This window comes from Fusarium redolens, assembly GCF_020744475.1.
Source record: "Fusarium redolens strain MPI-CAGE-AT-0023 chromosome Unknown BKA55scaffold_25, whole genome shotgun sequence".
NCBI lineage: Eukaryota > Fungi > Ascomycota > Sordariomycetes > Hypocreales > Nectriaceae > Fusarium > Fusarium redolens.
In genome coordinates, this window is record NW_025763688.1 from 104,366 (window position 1) to 121,769 (window position 17,404).

The following is a 17,404-nucleotide window of genomic DNA, read 5'->3' on the forward strand; positions in this document are numbered from 1 at the left end:
TCCTGGTAAATATTGCATTTTGGTGTTGACAAGCTGAAGTCTATGCACCTCTAATTCGTTCAATGTCGAGCCCCTACGGTACCTTGGACATGTATCAAATCAGGCTGCGGCTGAGTCACGCCACTTCTCAATAGTCATGGAACAAAACTTTAGACTCATATTGCTGCACAAGATATGCAAAGAAGGATACTAAAACGGATGGTCACGGTTTAAATACAGTGTATGCGATTCCGGGGTCATTTGATAGGACTTTGCGAGCTATTGCCATATATGCCCAACTGCTATCTCTTCATCAAGGAGATGTCGTGCGATCATGAGCCAGCCAAGGCCGCAATCCTACTAATGTAATGTTGCGATATAATGCGCAGCAGAATCGCAATAGATACATTTGTAAAGAAATCACCCAAGTTGCCAACAGCAGCGGGACCGTGGAACTCAAATACTCCAAGTGCCGCGTTATCTTCGAAAGTATTCCCTCCAGACGCCTCGAAGGTAGCGACAGGCCAGCCCTGTCCTAAAACAGGGACAAGCTTCCAACTTCCGAGGTCACTTTCAGAAAATGCTTCAACAATCTGCCCAAGTGTTGATGATTCTTGTGTCTTCATTTTTCTCCACTGCCATCTTTGAGGGGTACCATTGACCTCAACATCAAAGGGCCAGGTTGCGCCTTCGTTCAACATACTCGTCTCCACGAAGTTTGCTTGAAAGCCATCAAAGGTGATGGTGCTCTTGCTACTGAAAGTGTGTCGACTCTCTATAGTGCAGATAGGCAGATTTGCCGATGCATATGGACCCTCCTTGATCTTGAGTCTGCTGCTGGAGAACATCTTTGCAGAGTAGGCAACTGGACCTTTGAGGTGAGGTCCGAGCTCGAGGCAGCTGGTGCCGCCGCTGGTCATGACATTCCAGATATGGAACTTTGCGGGTAATCTGATGAAGCCTACACGAGGGCAGTAGCTTGGTGGTCCTTGAAAGCCAGAAGGCCCGGGTGCAGTTGGATAGATAGGTTGCTGATAACTGGGAGGTGGGTTGAGAGATGCCTTATAGTATGGAGAATAACCTGCTGGGGGCTGATTCGTATTGGTAGCAGGTGGAGGGCCAGGTGGTGGATAATAGTTGGGATGGTTGGACATGCTGGTTGAGCTATTGGCACTGTAGATATTCTTGGACGGTAAGCGCCTCTATTGTTGAGAGGTTCAGAAAAAGGTGTGTATGAGGGAAGAGTAAGAGAATTTTTTTTTTTTAAATGTCCATGCTAGTTCGATAACTGAACAAAATCAACGTTGATCTGGGAAGAATATTGATATAAATAGTTTTGTTAGTTCTCTTGTTTTCACCATTGACCACAAGATCATCCTTTTCAAGGTTCAAGTGGGGTCTAATCGAAGTTGAAGCTTACCCTTTTAGGTAAAATCGTGCGCCGTGAGTCAGCTTGTGAAACGTCAAATCTTGCTGATGAATCATGGCTGAGTGCCGGTTTGATAACCGACAGTCTTGTCAACGCGAGAGAGTGCCGCTAGAAAGCACAGAATTAACGGGAAATTTGGGAATATTAGGTGGCCACTGACTTACAATATCGCACAGCTTCAATTTACAACATTCCAAGTTTGAAACGTTTGATCTGCTCCTACCTGTGCTATATCCCCTGGGAGTGGATCTTCCAAGCCTCGGAGAACTACATAAACATCAGCAGAGTTTAGCTCTTGCCTCCCATGCCGACTTCAACAGCTCTTTGACCTTGGTAAACTTATAGTCAGGCATAGTGAGTTCTATAGTTTTACTTCAGTTTATGTTATAGAGTTGCAAAGATGTTACTTTAATATTAAGTATCCTCAAGAACCAAAAACAATACGTCAACTCGAGAAGCCTGTACTACCGTCAATTAGACTAACTGAAAAGCTATTCATATTTCACAACATAGCTCCATCCATGACAATAGGTTGCTGCTGACTGTAATCCGAAAGATGGAAATCCGATATGGGAATATCAGTATAAGAATACTGAGTCTGTGGTAGCTGCGTTCCAGTGAAGCTGAACTCTGATGCTTGATAGGAAATTTCAGAAACCTCGGATGCCGTAGCTGAGAAATCGAAAGGCAAGATCGCAGTATTGTAAGATGGAACGCACCGCTGGCTGCCATCTGTTGCAAATGGATCCTCTGTCGTGAGATGAGAAATGGTATCCAACTGCACTCCGGTAGGCCCCTCGGGGCTTCGTTCAGAACCAAGGGATGCTTTCCTGGAAATTCTCTCTGAAGGCTTTTGTTCAAAGCGAGCCTCAACTTTATCAAGAAGCCCCGCAAGTAATTGGTATAGTTGATCATTGTAGCTGGGCGGCTGGTCCATTGCCTGGACGAATTCAGAAATCAGTTGTCGACCTTCATCCATCCAGATGCCGCGTAGCATCCCAGTAACCTCTTTAACGACGCCGTCCAGATGCGGCTTCGGCATAGTACGGGGTACTCCAAACAGAATTTTCCAAATTCCGTACCACTGTGCCTCTGGTGAAAGGCCCTTTCCAAAGCGAGCCTGGAGGGCTTTCTGTGAAGCCAGCGAAACACTATCCCAGTTCGCTCCAGATCCCAGGGAGCAAGTCTGTTGCAGGATATGATCCTCTTGCAGGTTCAGAGACAAGAACCCCTCAGAGCATCTCGGACAGGGGTAAGGCGCTGTATGTCTTCTCTTCAAATGCTGCTTGACGTCGGAGATGCGGACCATCTTTAGGTTTATGCATTCCAGGTGGCGCTCTGGATTCTTTCGGAAGTAAGGGCAAGCGAATTTCTTAACGTTTTCGTTGGGGTTTTGATAACCATCTTCATCAAGGTCATAGAGCTCATCGCTAAATCCAGCTGTACGTCTTTTTTTGTTAGGGGTTGTACTACGGGCTGGAAACGGCAGACTCTGCTTCTCTTCTTCTTTCGGAAACTGATTGCTAAGCATGTTGGAAGAAAATCGGTGAGCATTCAACGATGATCCACCCGGAGTCGCTGGATTTCGTATAATCGGGATAGGAGTATCTGGCCGTCGAGAGATTTTGCCTCCCTGGAGGACCATTCCGTTCAATGACACAGCCTGAGATGAGTAGGCATTTTCTTTTAAAGTCCTTGTCAGATAATCATCCACCAGGTCTTTGTTAGGTACTTGGAAAGAGATGTATATCAGCCTTGCATCATTCACGGATCTAGAGAGTTTTCATACTTGACTTTTGTGAGTAAACATCGAAGGTCCCTGATCTTGTTGGTGCTGGTGAAATAGGTCTTCCATAAGGGCATTGTGAGATTCGTTTATTGAATTGTGAGCTTGACTTTGAAGGTGTGGCTTGATTCTCGGTTGTTGTTTTTTCCCTTATGTACTCATGCATAGCCGCTTCTTGCATTAAAGACATTGTTTAGAAATGAGTTGAAAGCCTTTCTTCGGAGGGGTCCTGTGTTAAATGTTTGAGGCTACATCATCAGCCAACCTGCAAATACGGTTTGCTTACTTTACGAGCTGAAATGTGGGACGTTGGGGAAAGCGTCGGCATATATACGCGCTTGCCTGCACTGGAGGTTCGAAGTATCAGCTTCAAAGAACTGGTGAAATTACTTGAGCGCCAAGGCGTACAGAGGTTTAAGTGCTGCGCACCCAAGGCAGTCAGTCACAGGAGCTATGAGACGAGAATAACCGAGTGCTACGTGTTTTTGTAACGGGTAATGCTAGAGAATGGGTGTCACTCTTCCCAATTGGGTACACGTTGGTTTGGAGTTGGATAATCTGGTCATCCGGCTAGGATCGATTGGTTTATAATTATATGAGCACGGGGGAGTAGGTCACACAAACGCGCCCGATGTGTTGGCAATCAATAAGTAAAAAACGGATAGTAAATGCGCTAAATCAAAACAGACTAAATCCATGTGTGACACCTTTTCTTGTTTTCCCCATTCATCACCTGGGGTGAGATGACCGGCCCCATTACTCAATAATACCAACTATATCAATCACTTTGACCCTATTATCGCCATGAACTATCAGCCACAATTCGGTGGCAGGCAATAAAAAAGCAACTGCAGGGCGCGCGCAACATGTGAAATGAGATTGAAACAGGCGACCACCTAAATGTGTGCCTTGGGTGGTGGTTTCGTTGGCGCGTCTTTTGGAGGCTGAGGCTGCACGCTGAGGTGGCCACCAGCCAATAGTCTGCCCTGGATATCCAGGCCTGGGTCCAGTAACCAGTCTCGAATGCGGTCGTTGTATTCTTTGATTGCACACGGTTGGTGCGAAAGGCTGCAGGAACGGCATTGTTAGCACGCAATGCGTATAGACGATCGATGATTGAAACAAACCTTTTGGGGGTTGGGGCGGATAACGTCATGGTTCTTACTTAGCTGTTGTTCATGTCAGGTATTGCTTTTGAAAACTTGGAGATGGCATCAAATTATAGAGCATATATAATCCTGAAATCTTGCACAATTGTGTCTGCTGTCCTCACAATTGATTGCTCCATCCACGATCGTGGACTTGATGTTTAAACAATTGGGCATCTGTTGTATACTGCAAGCGATGATGAATGACATTTACCAAGCGCAGCGCAGCCTCGCTGAAACAACTTCATCATCTCCAAGGCTAGCATATCAGAATCGAGTATGTATTTCTAGGACTCCTCAACTGTGGGCGAGGCCCGACGAGAGGCCCTCGCTGGGATTGACGTGGCTCCCCTCGGTCCTCAACGCTGCGTTGGCAGCTGTAGGCATTTTCAGTGGGGCCTGTAGGGGACAACTGGCCGTCGGCAAAGCAAGACATAAGCTTAGTTTTTGGACGCTCCATCGCCAATCAATATCGTATCGGCCTCGAGTTTGATCATAAAATCTCCAACCAGAAAGAACATTCAATTGCCTGTTCACATTCGTGTTGGAAGACATGCAACTATGTGCATTCAGGGCATAGGGCATGCGGATATTGAGGAAAAGGCTTGGTACCCGAGCGTTTGATGGAATCAGTGCCCAAAGATTCAATGACAATGTTAGTTAAAGTGTGGCCTGAAGGATGCTCTCTCTGGTTGTCTTTCTTCCCGTAAACAGCCCCGACTTGCGGCTCCCGCACTTAACTGAATCCCGCCTTAAGTGCACCAGGAGCCGATCTCACCTTTCACTCACTCAATGGCTACGAAGCTTGGCCTTTACAACTCATTTTTCTCTCATTCAATTACTTCATTGGCATCCAAGCAACCCAATAGACCCGAATTCGTCATATCGGACAAGAGGAATGATCCGCCCTCAAGGCCAGATGTTCTCTCCAACAAATTGGCCAAGATGAACCTGGGGAACAGTAACAATGAGCCCCGCCAAGTCACTGGTGAATCATCTGTTCAAGAACTTCCCCCAGACCAGGCGCCTACACCTGGTCGCAGGGCTAACAAGCGTCGCCGCTACCAAGACTTGAACACCAATAGTGGCCAGAACAACGAAGAAAATGGCAGAGTAGATCAACGAGATGGCCCCAAATATCCTCATACCAAGGTGCCAATACTGTCGTTCGAATGCCCATTTTGCAAACTGGACCCGCACCGGTATGATGAGTGCAGGGGCCGCCGATTAACCCGTCTATCGGATGTCATTCAACACATCAAGCGGCAACACCTGTTAGCGGAGGTGAGGTTAGGGTTTGAAACTGTTCTACCAGAGGATGTCATTCTCTATTGCGCAAGATGTCGCTGTCTGTTTCATGGCATTGGTGCTGAGCATAGGCGCCGAGGCCACTTGACTGAGGGAATCCAATGTCAGATAGCGAATATCGAACAAACCGGTGTCTTGTTACTCCGAGAGTTCGAAGAGCTAAGAACAGAGCTTCGAGTATACCCGCGGCATAGTGAAACTTTTAGATGGTATATCATGTGGGACAGGTGTTTTCCGGGGAAACCCCGTCCACTATCGCCGTACGTCGAGATTATTCTTCCACGTCCACAGGTGCAGTTGATAATTGAAGCGGAGCTTCAATCTTTACAACGCCTATCGCCAGCAGAGATCCGATCGATTGCTAGACGATCTACGGACAGGATCTACACCACTTCATCACCCGCACCCCAACCCAGAAGACCCCCTCCGCAAGCCCCGCCGAATACTGTGCAGCGAGGACCGGAGCCAACCCACATGCCTCCTAATCGAGCATTGTCTTCTCAGCCTTTACAACCCTTCACCCAACCGCAAGGTTTAGGAGACGACTCTGGTTTATCCAATCCTGGTGCTTTTGAAACGCATCTTGGGTTGAATGCGAGTCAGGGCGACAATTCCTCGCTTTGGAATAATACGTTTAACACTAACTATGCACCAAGTCAAATTTTGGGCTTTGGGACATATACGACTTCTGAGAACAACATTGTTGACTCGGGATACCCTACTGCTCGTTTCGAACCGGCAAGTGAGTTTATTTCTCAAGACGACGATGATTTGAATCTATACGGTAGCGCCGTCAATCGCCGCGGTTCATAGTGTGGATTTTAGTATGTATACATCTATGCTCAACATGCCCTTCGATATTATACTAACCAGGGAGGTTCTAAACTCTAGAAGACTTGAAGAGACTCAAGTCAAGCTTAGAGCCGCGAGGCTCAACTGCAACTACAAAAGATGCATTCTCTATTATTCTTTTTCTTTGTTTTTGTGTCAGTGTCGGTTGCCCTTAGAGGAGCAAATTTTGTCTGCAGGCCTAGAGGGAAATATCGGTCATATTCTTATGGGTTCAGGGTCCTTATTTGGTTTTTTCTTTCTTCTTAACCTTTAGTTTAGGTGGCAGTTTGACAACCTTTTGACAAGTCTAATGTGAAAGTGTTTATATTTTTGGCGTCTTGTATCCTGTCTGCGCTACTAGACTTTGGGTGGGAACCTCAGATCTAATTGTCCTCCATTTTACAAAGGATTTTCAAGTTCGAAACAATTCTATCTTTTATCTATGCCCAAGACGTTGGTCAATCCTTTTGAAGCCATGAACCCCTCCACAATTAAGCACTCAATCCATCATTAGAAATCTAGCCGATACTCTTGATAGTCCTACTCTTGAATAACCATGTTCAACAAATCTTGTAGCCCTAGCTCATAGAGTACACCATGAGCGTTACTCTCTTGAGTTGTGGGTAGCCTCTCATGCTCGAGAATCTCCAAGATAAGTTGGACGCCGTATAGATCCCAGAAGTCCCGTGCCATCGATGTTTTGAGCCCACGGCCTCGATCCAGGTATGGAGACCGGGGCCACTCTGCAGGCGGGAAAATGATAGACCAGATACGATGCCAGCGCCTCTTTTCATCCAAGTAGTGATCGTTAGCCCTTATCAATAAGGCCTTTTGGTCTTCAATGACCCCATCCGATGGGTCCGGGTAGCGCTTCTTGCATCCACCGTTCAAAATGTGATCATCGCGATCAATCAGCGAGTTGAAGCTCCGGTAGCATCTCGAACAATACGGGGATCGGGAGTGGTGTTTCATGACATGCTCAATAACACCCTCAATTGACTTTAGGCCGTTTCTGAGGAGGCATTGCTGGTGTTTTTCTGGGTCATAGATGTAAAAGGGACAAGCAAAATGAAAAAATGCCCTGGTACGGGGTGAATAAGAAACAACAACGAGCCCGTCATCATCAATGTCTTCTTCTTCCTTCACTTGTCTCCTGCTTGAATAGCGACGAGGTGTCCTAAATCGTTCCTGGGGCTGTAACCTGTCTTCTGGTGGCGCCATGTACTCTACCCCAGGCATCCATCGCCTGAACAAATCTTTCGAGAGCTGCAGTAGCCCCAGTTTCAGGTGATGGTATGCAGGATACAGGTCGTGAGAATTGGCCTCAGTTGATGAACCTTGCCATTCGTCCGATATGAGTGTGGCACACTGGCCGACAGCTTCACTATATCGATTGGCAACAGAGTTTTGGTAATCGCTCGCCCCAGAGTTTCTAGCCCCTCGTAGGCCGAGATTGGTGTGGTCAGATTGAGGCCGTTGCCTCATTGAAAGTCTGTAAAAGGATCTGTCGTCGCACATGGTTTTATACACCTGAAATCAGAAATAAAAGCTCATATAAATGTCGCGGTTGCTGGATTCTGATGAAGCGAAATACCTCTTCCCATAAGATATATAAACCAAAGTAATTTTACAAAGCATTTTCTTTTATCGTACCCAAATGAAACCCGAACAGCACAGCTGTGTATATCACTTCTAATTGGCAGTTTGACTGTACCCGAGGGAGGTCTTATTGGCCTGGTACCCACTAGCTGGAAGGCCTCAACAAGGCCGCAGCAGGTACTGTGACAAAATAGTTATCACGCTAGCAGGCTATGAAATGTAGAGGAGTGAACATTTATTCTGTCACTCTTGTGCTGTTTATGCAAAGTGTACCTGTGGTTCTCTCACCCGTTTGGCAACAAATAAATAGATCATTTCCGGCGAGTTTGGTTGAACTGGATCCAAACCATCATCGGCAGATAACATTTCCTTTCTGTCAGTAACTTGCCGCATCCTTTTGACGCATTAATCAATACTTGCCACTTCAGCTCAGCCTCTGGAAAAGGTTAGAGTTCTTTGTTCCAGCAGTTGGCAGGTCTGGATGTACATTAAAGCAGGGGTCTATCTAGGTGTTACGTTAGGCAAGCTCAGCAGTGGCAGTACCCAATATGACGACATTAACTTATGTCATCAGCTTACTTATAATAATGTGCTCCCCTTAACACGTAAGATTTGTTCAATCCTCTTGCTCGCCCAACCCTCACTTTGCTCAAGCCCAGTCTATCAGCAACAGCCCAATCCATGCTTGGGTTGGAGGCGCCATCCAACATTCGAAACTTCGTTCTTCCATGGAATTCCATTATTCATTTCATTTCTCTTCCATTCCACTCTTCTTACACGTACTGGTGGTTGGGACACCCAAGCGTTTATCACATCAGGTCTCTGGTGTACTTCGATGAGACTCGTAGACTTTTCTATTCTTGAGCCCCATTTTTGCGTACTTGAAAATACGAGACGGCGGTGGTTTGGTTTTGTTGAGACTAAAACCTCATCAAGAATGGCTCATGATACCCAGGTAAAGGGCGTGATGCAAGCATCAGCTGTCAGGTCAACCAACTTGGCTCATGATACTACTATAAAAACCCCGTCCGCTCTCTCAGTTTGTATTTATCCTCGCATAATACTCGTTAATCAATGAACTCAAAGACCAAGTAGAAATGATTCTCATCTCTCATCTCTTCGTCAACTTCGGTGCAAGTTCTGACTGAAGACGCAAAGGTGGGGCTGGTCTCACGGAGTAAATGCTAGAGGAATATACTTCAGTTCAGTTATCAATTAGGACACGTCGTTGCATATGCCCTTCGATAGTATTAGATACCATGTGCTACGTCATCCTTTATCACGATCGAAGCGTGTGAGAAGGCTGTTGCTGATGAAGAGGAGCCACTGGCTTTTTGTTAAGAGGATCCCCGACCAACTGAACTAACACCGCGAGATGTATCGCAGCGTGCCTGTTCCATAAATTTGGCCCCATTCGATATTAAGGTTGCAGGCTTCATTTAATGCTTCAGACGGATAACATTATAGATCATATAGAGAAATGCCACTTCATGGAAAACTCGGGGCCGGAGGCTTCAGGCGGTAAATCTGTCACCCATTGTATAGCTTTCAAAGTAACTTGTAAGTCTTAAATTACAATTTTGCCCTTGGAGCTCCACGAAAATAAGAGGCCAGCAGGTCTCTATTTGTTCCACTATAGGCTTTTTCCTCTAGATATAACAACTAAACATCGCCGTTTGTAGGGTCAGTTACGAGACCGTCATCCTTGAACTTATACCTATCTTCCAGATCCCAGTACTTATTGAATCCAACGCCTTCGCAAACTTCATTATATGAGAGAATCAGAGGCGGCTTTCCCACAGTCATACTCTTCTTAAGTTCTTCCAAGGTCTCGCGAATACTCTTGAGCTTGGCAGCAACAAGCGTCCAGGGGTATGCCACAGCACAGAATCCTAGTTCGGCAAGGTCCTTTGCCGACAGATTTTCGGTCTTTCCTCCTTCAATAACTAACACAATAAGTTAGCTCGAATAAAGACGATTCAACTGGAACAAGAGCCAAGGGACGTGACTTACTGTTTGCAAATGTGGGGATGCCAATCTCCTCCACACATCGTCGCATGGACTCACGATCGGGAAGAGCTTCAACAAAAACAGCATCGACACCGATTCTCTTGAATTCCTTGGCACGGCTCAGGGCCTCTTCCCAACCGTGGATCAGAGCATCTGTTCTCGCAAGGACAAAGATATCCTTGCCTTGATCTCGAGCGTCGCAAGCCGCCTGGATGCGGGCATATGCCTCACCACGAGAGACAACAGACTTTCCCTTCGTATGACCACAACCTGAGGCGGTTAGCTCTCCATCATCCCGGTAACATGGAGGGTATATCTAAAGACTTGCGCTTCGGCCAAGTTTGATCCTCAATCATGATTCCAGCCGCGCCAGCATGGGCATAGCTCTCCACGGTTCTTTTAACGTTGAGCGGGCTACCATAGCCTGTGTCTCCATCGGCCATGACAGGAACAGAAACTTGCCGAACGGTTTCTTGGATCTTATCGCACATCTCGGCCATTGCAATATAACCAGTGTCAGGCAGACCATAGGCACTAGATACAGAATATCCAGCAAGGAATATCATCGGGAAACCGGCTTCCTCGACGAGTCGCGACGAAAGACCATCATAGCTGCAGCAGTGGGCAAGGATCTTTGTAGGGTCGTTATGAGCTTCGAGCATCATAGTGCGGAGAGCTGACACCTGGACGGATGGGATCTTGCCGCGGACATTTTTCAGAGTGCCCGTTACATGCTCGATCTCTCCAGGTTTGCCAGACTTTTCCAGCGTTGGTGCCTTGAACTGGAAGGGGTAAGGGGTGGTGTTGACGATGGCCTTGGACATTATGACTAGGAGTAATTGGCATTGATATGTGATCTTAGAATGATGAGATGACTGAGGATGAACAATTAAATCGGGGATGTTGAATGGACATGTTATATACATGAAGCCCAGAAGAGTATGTAAAAGTGCGTCGCCGGCCGAGATTCGGATGTCCACGGAAAGTGCCGGATATTCATCTGCTTGGAGCATGCGCTGCTAGGCCCCCGGGATAGTTCTCAAAGAATCCGGGGTATGCGGGGACCCCGCATCTAAGATCGGGAAGGATCTCGACCCGGGATCAGATGCCCCCCTTTTTGCGAGCTGCGAACCTTGATTTCGGAGAATGGCGGGATCTGTCGATGATAGAGTCAAAACACCTTGAAAGTGATAGTCCATCTCTCGTCTACTAAAACCCACTCATGTCCTCGAGAAATATCCATCTTGAACTACTAAATCATCAGGCTTCCTCCACATCTAAAATTCACCTTTCGGTACAGCCTCATCTTTCGTCATCATGAATCGTTCAAAATCTGAGAATAAGATGTCCCTGGACGCAGAGGAACTAGAACATGCAGCAGAGCATCAGGAACAGCAACGTGTCGAAGTTCCCAAAGAGTCCAACGAGCGTATCAAGAATGCAGTAAGCTGGTGGTCGTGCCAAATAAAATGACTCTACTAACTGTTATCTAGTTTGATCGCCGACTTCTCCCCATTGTTTGCTGCTTGTACGTCCTATCTTATCTCGATCGAGGAAATATTGGAAACGCCAAAACCGCTGGTGCCAAGGAGGACCTAGGTCTTAGCGACTCTGAATGGGCCTGGGTCCTCAATTCGTTCTACATCTGCTACGTTTGCTTCGAGTGGACCAACCTATTTTGGAAGGTCCTTCCTGCCAGCAAATACGTCGCCACGCTTTGTGTGTGGTAAGCAAGCCTATCCCATGTTTGCGGATGACCATGCCATCAGTAGGCACTAACAGTCTGTTATTTATAGTTGGGGAACTGCAGCCATGTGCTCTGGTGCCGCGAAGAACCTTGGGGGACTCATTGCCACCCGAGCTCTCCTTGGTGTATTCGAGGCTGGATTTGGTGCTGGTGCACCATATTTTCTCTCTTTGTTCTACCGTCGTAAGGAACTAGGCTTTCGGGTTTCTCTCCTCCTAGGAATGTCCCCATTAGCCAATTGCTTCGCCTCTGCGTTGGCCTACGGCATCACCCATATCAGAGGCTCGATGGAGCCTTGGAGATACCTCTTCATCATTGGTACGTGGGAAACACGCTGGCAGCCCCCAGCGCACGCGCAGTTCTCTAGCTCGCAGCTTTCTAACTGGCTTGTTACTATAGAAGGTGCCCCAACTGTGGCTTTCTCCGTCGTGGCTTGGTTTTTCTTGGCAGATTCTCCAGATAAGGCCAAATACCTGTCTGAAGAAGATGCCACCTACGCTGTTGAGCGGCTCCAGGTCCGCGATCGCACCAAGAAGACTGGTGTTCGCTGGAACCAGATATTTGCTGGCCTGACAGACTACCAGAACTATATCCATACCGTCATTCATTTTTGCTGCAACTATTCTTTCGCAGGCCTTTCGAACTTTCTCCCGACAATTGTCCGCGATATGGGCTACTCGTCCGTTACTGCACAGGGCCTCACTGCACCGCCATACTTTCTAGCCTTTATTTGCTGCGTGCTGGCAGCTTTAATAAGTGATAGGTATGGCAAGAGAGGATACATTGTGAGCGGTAGCGCTCTTATTGGCTTTATTGGCTACCTCATTCTAGTCATTGTCCAGGATGAGTCTAAGAAGGCAACTCGCTATGCCGCCATCTTTCTAGCGTCCTGTGGAGTTTTCCCTGCACTTTGCATCAATATCACCTGGCTACTGAATAATCAAGGAGGAGACTCGAAGAAGGGTGCTGGACTAGCAATTTTGGCTACCTTTGGTCAATGCTCCTCCTTTGTTAGTAGTGTTGTCTTCCCCAGTTCTGATGGGTAAGTGTCTTTTACTCCAGTAGCTTCTTTCAAAGCTCATGCTTTGGCGTTCATAAACTAACACAATGCTTACACCAGGCCTCTTTACCTTCGGGGCACCGCCATTGGCTGCGGACTGACCGGACTCATTTCTATCCTTGGGTTAGGTCTCCACTTTGCTCTAGAGCGTGAGAACAAGAGAAGAGACCGTGAATATGGCCCCGTCGATGCCGATATGGCTGTTGATGTTACGGAACTTGGCGATAAGAACAAGAATTTCCGCTACCTCACGTAAAATGATGACGTGTTTCGATTTGTTGGAATGGGTGGAAGATTCGTCCCATCAAGTTTGCTTTACTCTAGGGTGTGATCCATGACATAGTTTAGTTACCCTGCACAATAGTAAAAATATTCGATCTTTGCGACATTGCAATCTTATGCCTGTCTTTTTTAATATTGGCTACACGATTCACAGTCACTACTAAGAGAGTCAACACGCATTCGACCTCTCTATCCGTATCTCTTATTCGCAAGCCATTTCCCGAGCCAGATTTTCGAGTGACGAACCCCAGTCAATCCCCCGCACGATGCCACGCTACGCTAGCACCTGTCGTCACCTGGTAGACATCCGTCGCAGAGGTATTTATATCCGTCACCATCCGCTACTTTCCGTCTCCCTTCCGATTCACAGGATCCTCAGACAATTGACCACTGGGCGACTCCCTTGACCCAGAAAAGCACCAATGGACGCTGACGCTCAAACCCAGTCCACTTTGGCCGGTAGTAATGGACCCTCTCGCGGACGACGTGTACGGGATTTCCGCCGGGGCTACCAGGCTTGCGAGTTGTGTCGGAAGAAGAAGATTCGTTGTGTCGTTGACAAACCTGGCGTGTCTTGCTTGAGGTGTCAAAGGGAACTCAAAGAATGTGTATTCAGCGATGAACGTTCTTATCGAAAGCGGAACAAGACCGGCAGCAGAAGAGGATCGTCGAAAGAAGGTATGTATCTATCTTGAGCCTCAGATCCCATGTCCATCGATTTACACTTTGCCACCCATCTTACTAACATGGTGATGTCTCCAACAAGCTCTCGGCTCACAAGATGGTACTACCAGAGAGAGCACCTCGCCAGCTCCAGCCACTCTGAGCCAAGATGCATCTACTCAAGAGCCATCGCAGCTACTCAGCAACAGCGAGGATTTGACCTTGCCTCCACAGAATTACCCAGATCTTCCTTTATCTGTCAGCAATGCACTGGCGCACGATCTCTCTCAACCTCGGCATCAAGCTGTCATGGACGAAACTTCACCGTCTACCAGCTCTGCGGGACCTGCTGGTGACCTCACAGTAACGCTTGTTTCGAACGGGAACGACGCACTGCGGCTTTTGTTCCAGCCTGCGATCGAACACGCCAACAAGGATGGTGCTACTAATCCAGGTCCCGTTTCACGGCATACACTGCACCATACCGGAGAGATATCGAGTCCTGGGACAACTGCCTCTATCAGGACATCCTCTTTTCCTACCCCTCCCAATCCTTTGACGATATGGCGGTCATTCCGCTTTGTCAAAATGGGCTGGTTCACAGCCGAAGAGGCAGTCAACTACGTTGATTTGTAAGTGTCATCATTGAAGACGTGAAGACGGAGTGAAAGATAGAATGATTAATTGCCGCATCGCTAGGTTTCAGCAGAATCTAGCGCCACTGTCTCCGGTATCCAAAGGCTTTGACCTGAGCCATGAAAGACACTACAAGCTCATCACACAAGAGCCTCTACTCTGCTGTGTGATTTTGATGATTTCATCCCGGTACCACCTCTTGGGAGGTCACGGTGGTCTGGCTAGAAGCACCATTATCCATCATCGATTATGGGAGCATTGTCAGCATCTCGTCATGAGAATCATCTTTGGCCAAGAAAAGCGATCCAAGGCGAAAACAAGAACGAGAGGCTCTATCGAAGCTCTTCTGCTGATCATAGAGTGGCACCCACAAGCGATACACCTACCACCGGCTTCAGATGGCTGGGACTCATCTATCCTGCTCACAGAGTCGGATCCTCGGGATGATCAGTTCGGTAATCAGGCAGACGCCACTGATGACAATCAAGCCCAGTGGCTCAGAGACGTTATCCTCCCCGCCAAGACTTCTGATCGTATGTCTTGGATGCTCCTAGGCTGTGTGCAATCTTTGGCTCTTGAACTTGGGCTCTGCGATGATGGCGAAAGAGCTGATATGTCTACACAGCCACCAGGATTCAAAGCAGAGCAGACACGATTGCGCGATCTGCTCTATATCTTTCTAGAGCAGCAATCCAGTCGACTAGGATGCCCTTCTATGATGCCTACTTCTGTCTCACGCTTCATGTCAGATCCTTCCAGACGATACGTACAGGGCGATTCAGCCATAGTGACAGCATGGCTCGACTTGACCAATCTTACACGAACCGTCATTGATGTTCTGTGTCCGTCAGCCGCAGGAATTCGAGAAATCCTTAGTAGCTGCAGATACGTGAACATCATCAAACACTTTCAGAAACAGCTAGCGGGGTGGAAGACAGCCCACCTCAGTCACGAGAGTGCGCACATGCCTTCTTCTTTCCGAGACGATCCTGTACTAACCTTTTGTCGCTTCAGCTTTATCTTCTCACGCATACGAAGACTTGACTATTGAGTTTAATTATCTCCGGGCTTTCATGAATTCATTTGGCATCCAAGCCGCCGTTGATCGAGTCATTGGTAGGAGGCCGCCAAACTCGATCGATACCGACGTTCTTCAGTCGTCCATCACGGCAACAGACTATTCTTTCATCAAAGAAGTCATCGACTCATCATGCCAGGCTCTCCAGTCAGTCAATAGGCTATTCGAGGCTGGTACGCTCCGGTATTGTCCTGTTCGAGTGTTCCTTCGCATTATCATGGCTTCTATCTTCCTTCTAAAAGCTCTAAGCCTTGGAATCCGTACAACAGATCTAGAAACGTCTCTTGGAATATTGGAAAGAAGCATCCAAGCTTTGAGAAATAGTAGTCTCGACGAGATGCATTTGGCTTCGAGGTATGGAGAGTTGTTGGACATGCATCTGGAGAAGTATAGGCAAAGCATGGTCCCAACTTCGATTCCTCGAGGAATTCATCCAGTGGACCCAACCTCCCAATGGATATTCGACAACAGCGTACCGCAAGGAGACGGTGCTCTAGGAGATTTGCCGATGCCAGCTGTGGATGACTGGCTTGCCCTACCGTTTGATCCTAGTATAGCTCCGTTCGGCTTCGCCACTGATGACCCCGACATAGCCGAGCCAGAAGACAGGTCTTGGGATTTCTTGTGGAGCTTACCAAACGTGTAATTCTCTAATTCTATCACCACCATTATATAGCACAAACCGAGATACAGCTCTGGTTATAGGCTATATTATAGGGTAGAAATAGGGCTTACGTAGATACTGTAAGCTGGAGAAAAAAAGCAAAAGGAAAACTTATTACGGAAAGATCTCTTGAAGAAATACAAGTTAATCCCGGCCGAGGCACATGCTCTAAGAACCTCGCCTAGAATCAAATGGATTGTCTCGCAGATTCCTATATCGGCTGATTACCTTATTGCCAGGGTACGCAGAACCAACAGGCACAGAACCAACAGGCACACAAGTACGACGGCATGAGTCACGCTATCACTTTATCCTCGCGTCTTATTTTCTCTTCTTGCAACAAGTCAATTCCTTAAGAGATAGACGCAATGGAGATCCAACTTGCACATTCCAGCGTGACTAGGCAGATCATTATTTTCCCTATACTCATCATTGTCTTCATCGCCATAAGCCGCTCAGCGCCCAATTACAGCCCCTTTCTCATACATCTACATGATGCCCTGACCGAGTTTAGCGCTGGAGGTCAACTCACGCTGGAGCTCTTCGCTCCTTTATCCGCAACCCTGGGGCCGTCTCAACCAACAGTGGAAATTCTTACTAGCACGTGTCGGTTTCCATGGGCCTTAGTCGCCGCTGCATTCTTTCAGGTATCAAAAATGGACGACTTTTTAACAGCAGGAAGCCTCTACAAGGAATCAGTGCTATATTGTTTGTTCTTTGGTACTGTCATGTTCTGGTCTGACCTCATTGGACCTAACCATATTCTTGCACTGGTATCCAACTCCTTTCCTTTGGCGTTACATCAAAAGAGATCATCACTGATGGCCCACTAGCTCAGTAACTTGTCAGATGGGTGTTTGATCCTGGCTCTTATAGCATCAATTACCTCGCCAAATCATCCCCGATGGTTACGAACACTGTTTTTTCTCGGTCTTGGTGAAGCCTTGGTTCTCATTAGCTATGTGCTAGGTTGCAACGAGCTAGATGCGGTTATAGTCTATCTTCTATGGAGTCTCGCTCGAGTGAGAAACATGGCTGGGAAAATTGCAGACATCAGATACTCAATACTGAGCCTGGCCCATATACCTTTTCGCTGACACGACTCTTAATGTACAGTACTATTGATAGCTTAGTGGCTGATGTACTATTTTTATCAGTTATATAAAGTAATATGAGGTGACAAA

General features: G+C 47.3%; 9 protein-coding genes across 9 annotated transcripts; 4 read left to right on the forward strand and 5 right to left on the reverse strand.

Moving 5' to 3' along the window:
* Positions 1–189: 189 nt before the first annotated feature.
* BKA55DRAFT_584117 (uncharacterized protein) lies at positions 190–1,327 on the reverse strand. Its single transcript, XM_046194273.1, has one exon. The coding sequence runs from the start codon at positions 1,131–1,133 to the stop codon at positions 312–314; it is 822 nt and encodes a 273-aa protein (XP_046042512.1). The 5' UTR covers positions 1,134–1,327; the 3' UTR covers positions 190–311.
* Positions 1,328–1,743: 416 nt separating this feature from the next.
* On the reverse strand, positions 1,744–3,341 carry BKA55DRAFT_584118 (uncharacterized protein). The gene has a single exon (XM_046194274.1). It carries the CDS (start codon positions 3,051–3,053, stop codon positions 1,911–1,913), a length of 1,143 nt encoding a protein of 380 aa, XP_046042513.1. The 5' UTR covers positions 3,054–3,341; the 3' UTR covers positions 1,744–1,910.
* Positions 3,342–3,865: 524 nt separating this feature from the next.
* On the reverse strand, positions 3,866–4,458 carry BKA55DRAFT_584121 (uncharacterized protein). The gene is made up of 2 exons (XM_046194275.1): positions 4,322–4,458; positions 3,866–4,262 (listed from the first exon to the last, which is right to left on the reverse strand). Exons 1-2 carry the CDS (start codon positions 4,348–4,350, stop codon positions 4,091–4,093), a joined length of 201 nt encoding a protein of 66 aa, XP_046042514.1. The 5' UTR covers positions 4,351–4,458; the 3' UTR covers positions 3,866–4,090.
* A 578-nt stretch (positions 4,459–5,036) lies between these two features.
* BKA55DRAFT_211971 (uncharacterized protein) lies at positions 5,037–6,769 on the forward strand. The gene is made up of 2 exons (XM_046185162.1): positions 5,037–6,474; positions 6,528–6,769. The coding sequence occupies exon 1, from the start codon at positions 5,135–5,137 to the stop codon at positions 6,461–6,463; it is 1,329 nt and encodes a 442-aa protein (XP_046042515.1). The 5' UTR covers positions 5,037–5,134; the 3' UTR covers positions 6,464–6,474; positions 6,528–6,769.
* Positions 6,770–7,021: 252 nt separating this feature from the next.
* Positions 7,022–7,735, reverse strand: BKA55DRAFT_481118 (uncharacterized protein; the record flags this gene model as incomplete). Its single annotated transcript, XM_046186195.1, has 1 exon — positions 7,022–7,735. A coding segment is annotated over one exon (714 nt), but the record flags the coding sequence as incomplete, so codon positions are not given.
* Positions 7,736–9,742: 2,007 nt separating this feature from the next.
* On the reverse strand, positions 9,743–10,914 carry BKA55DRAFT_599119 (Pyruvate/Phosphoenolpyruvate kinase-like domain-containing protein; the record flags this gene model as incomplete). Its single annotated transcript, XM_046196350.1, has 3 exons — positions 9,743–10,026; positions 10,094–10,360; positions 10,419–10,914. The coding sequence occupies 3 exons, from the start codon at positions 10,912–10,914 to the stop codon at positions 9,743–9,745; spliced, it is 1,047 nt and encodes a 348-aa protein (XP_046042517.1).
* Positions 10,915–11,407: 493 nt separating this feature from the next.
* Positions 11,408–13,231, forward strand: BKA55DRAFT_655280 (major facilitator superfamily domain-containing protein; the record flags this gene model as incomplete). The annotated part of the gene is made up of 6 exons (XM_046197417.1): positions 11,408–11,533; positions 11,584–11,816; positions 11,887–12,155; positions 12,237–12,593; positions 12,669–12,879; positions 12,958–13,231. 6 exons carry the CDS (start codon positions 11,408–11,410, stop codon positions 13,151–13,153), a joined length of 1,392 nt encoding a protein of 463 aa, XP_046042518.1. The 3' UTR covers positions 13,154–13,231.
* A 370-nt stretch (positions 13,232–13,601) lies between these two features.
* On the forward strand, positions 13,602–16,202 carry BKA55DRAFT_696951 (uncharacterized protein; the record flags this gene model as incomplete). Its single annotated transcript, XM_046200320.1, has 4 exons — positions 13,602–13,857; positions 13,946–14,474; positions 14,542–15,434; positions 15,493–16,202. 4 exons carry the CDS (start codon positions 13,602–13,604, stop codon positions 16,200–16,202), a joined length of 2,388 nt encoding a protein of 795 aa, XP_046042519.1.
* Positions 16,203–16,273: 71 nt separating this feature from the next.
* On the forward strand, positions 16,274–17,140 carry BKA55DRAFT_212000 (uncharacterized protein). The gene has a single exon (XM_046185163.1). The coding sequence runs from the start codon at positions 16,589–16,591 to the stop codon at positions 17,051–17,053; it is 465 nt and encodes a 154-aa protein (XP_046042520.1). The 5' UTR covers positions 16,274–16,588; the 3' UTR covers positions 17,054–17,140.
* The last annotated feature ends 264 nt before the right edge of the window (positions 17,141–17,404 follow it).

What these genes read in the sequence shown, in the direction of transcription:
- BKA55DRAFT_584117 (XM_046194273.1), bottom strand. Translation starts at nt 1,133, where the DNA reads ATGTCCAACCATCCCAACTATTATCCACCACCTGGCCCTCCACCTGCT.
- BKA55DRAFT_584118 (XM_046194274.1), bottom strand. Translation starts at nt 3,053, where the DNA reads ATGGTCCTCCAGGGAGGCAAAATCTCTCGACGGCCAGATACTCCTATC.
- BKA55DRAFT_584121 (XM_046194275.1), bottom strand. Translation starts at nt 4,350, where the DNA reads ATGACGTTATCCGCCCCAACCCCCAAAAG. An exon ending in TCCGCCCCAACCCCCAAAAG is followed by an intron (nt 4,263 to 4,321) that starts GTTTGTTTCAAT and finishes CCGTTCCTGCAG; the next exon opens with CCTTTCGCACCAACCGTGTG.
- BKA55DRAFT_211971 (XM_046185162.1), top strand. Translation starts at nt 5,135, where the DNA reads ATGGCTACGAAGCTTGGCCTTTACAACTCATTTTTCTCTCATTCAATT.
- BKA55DRAFT_212000 (XM_046185163.1), top strand. Translation starts at nt 16,589, where the DNA reads ATGGAGATCCAACTTGCACATTCCAGCGTGACTAGGCAGATCATTATT.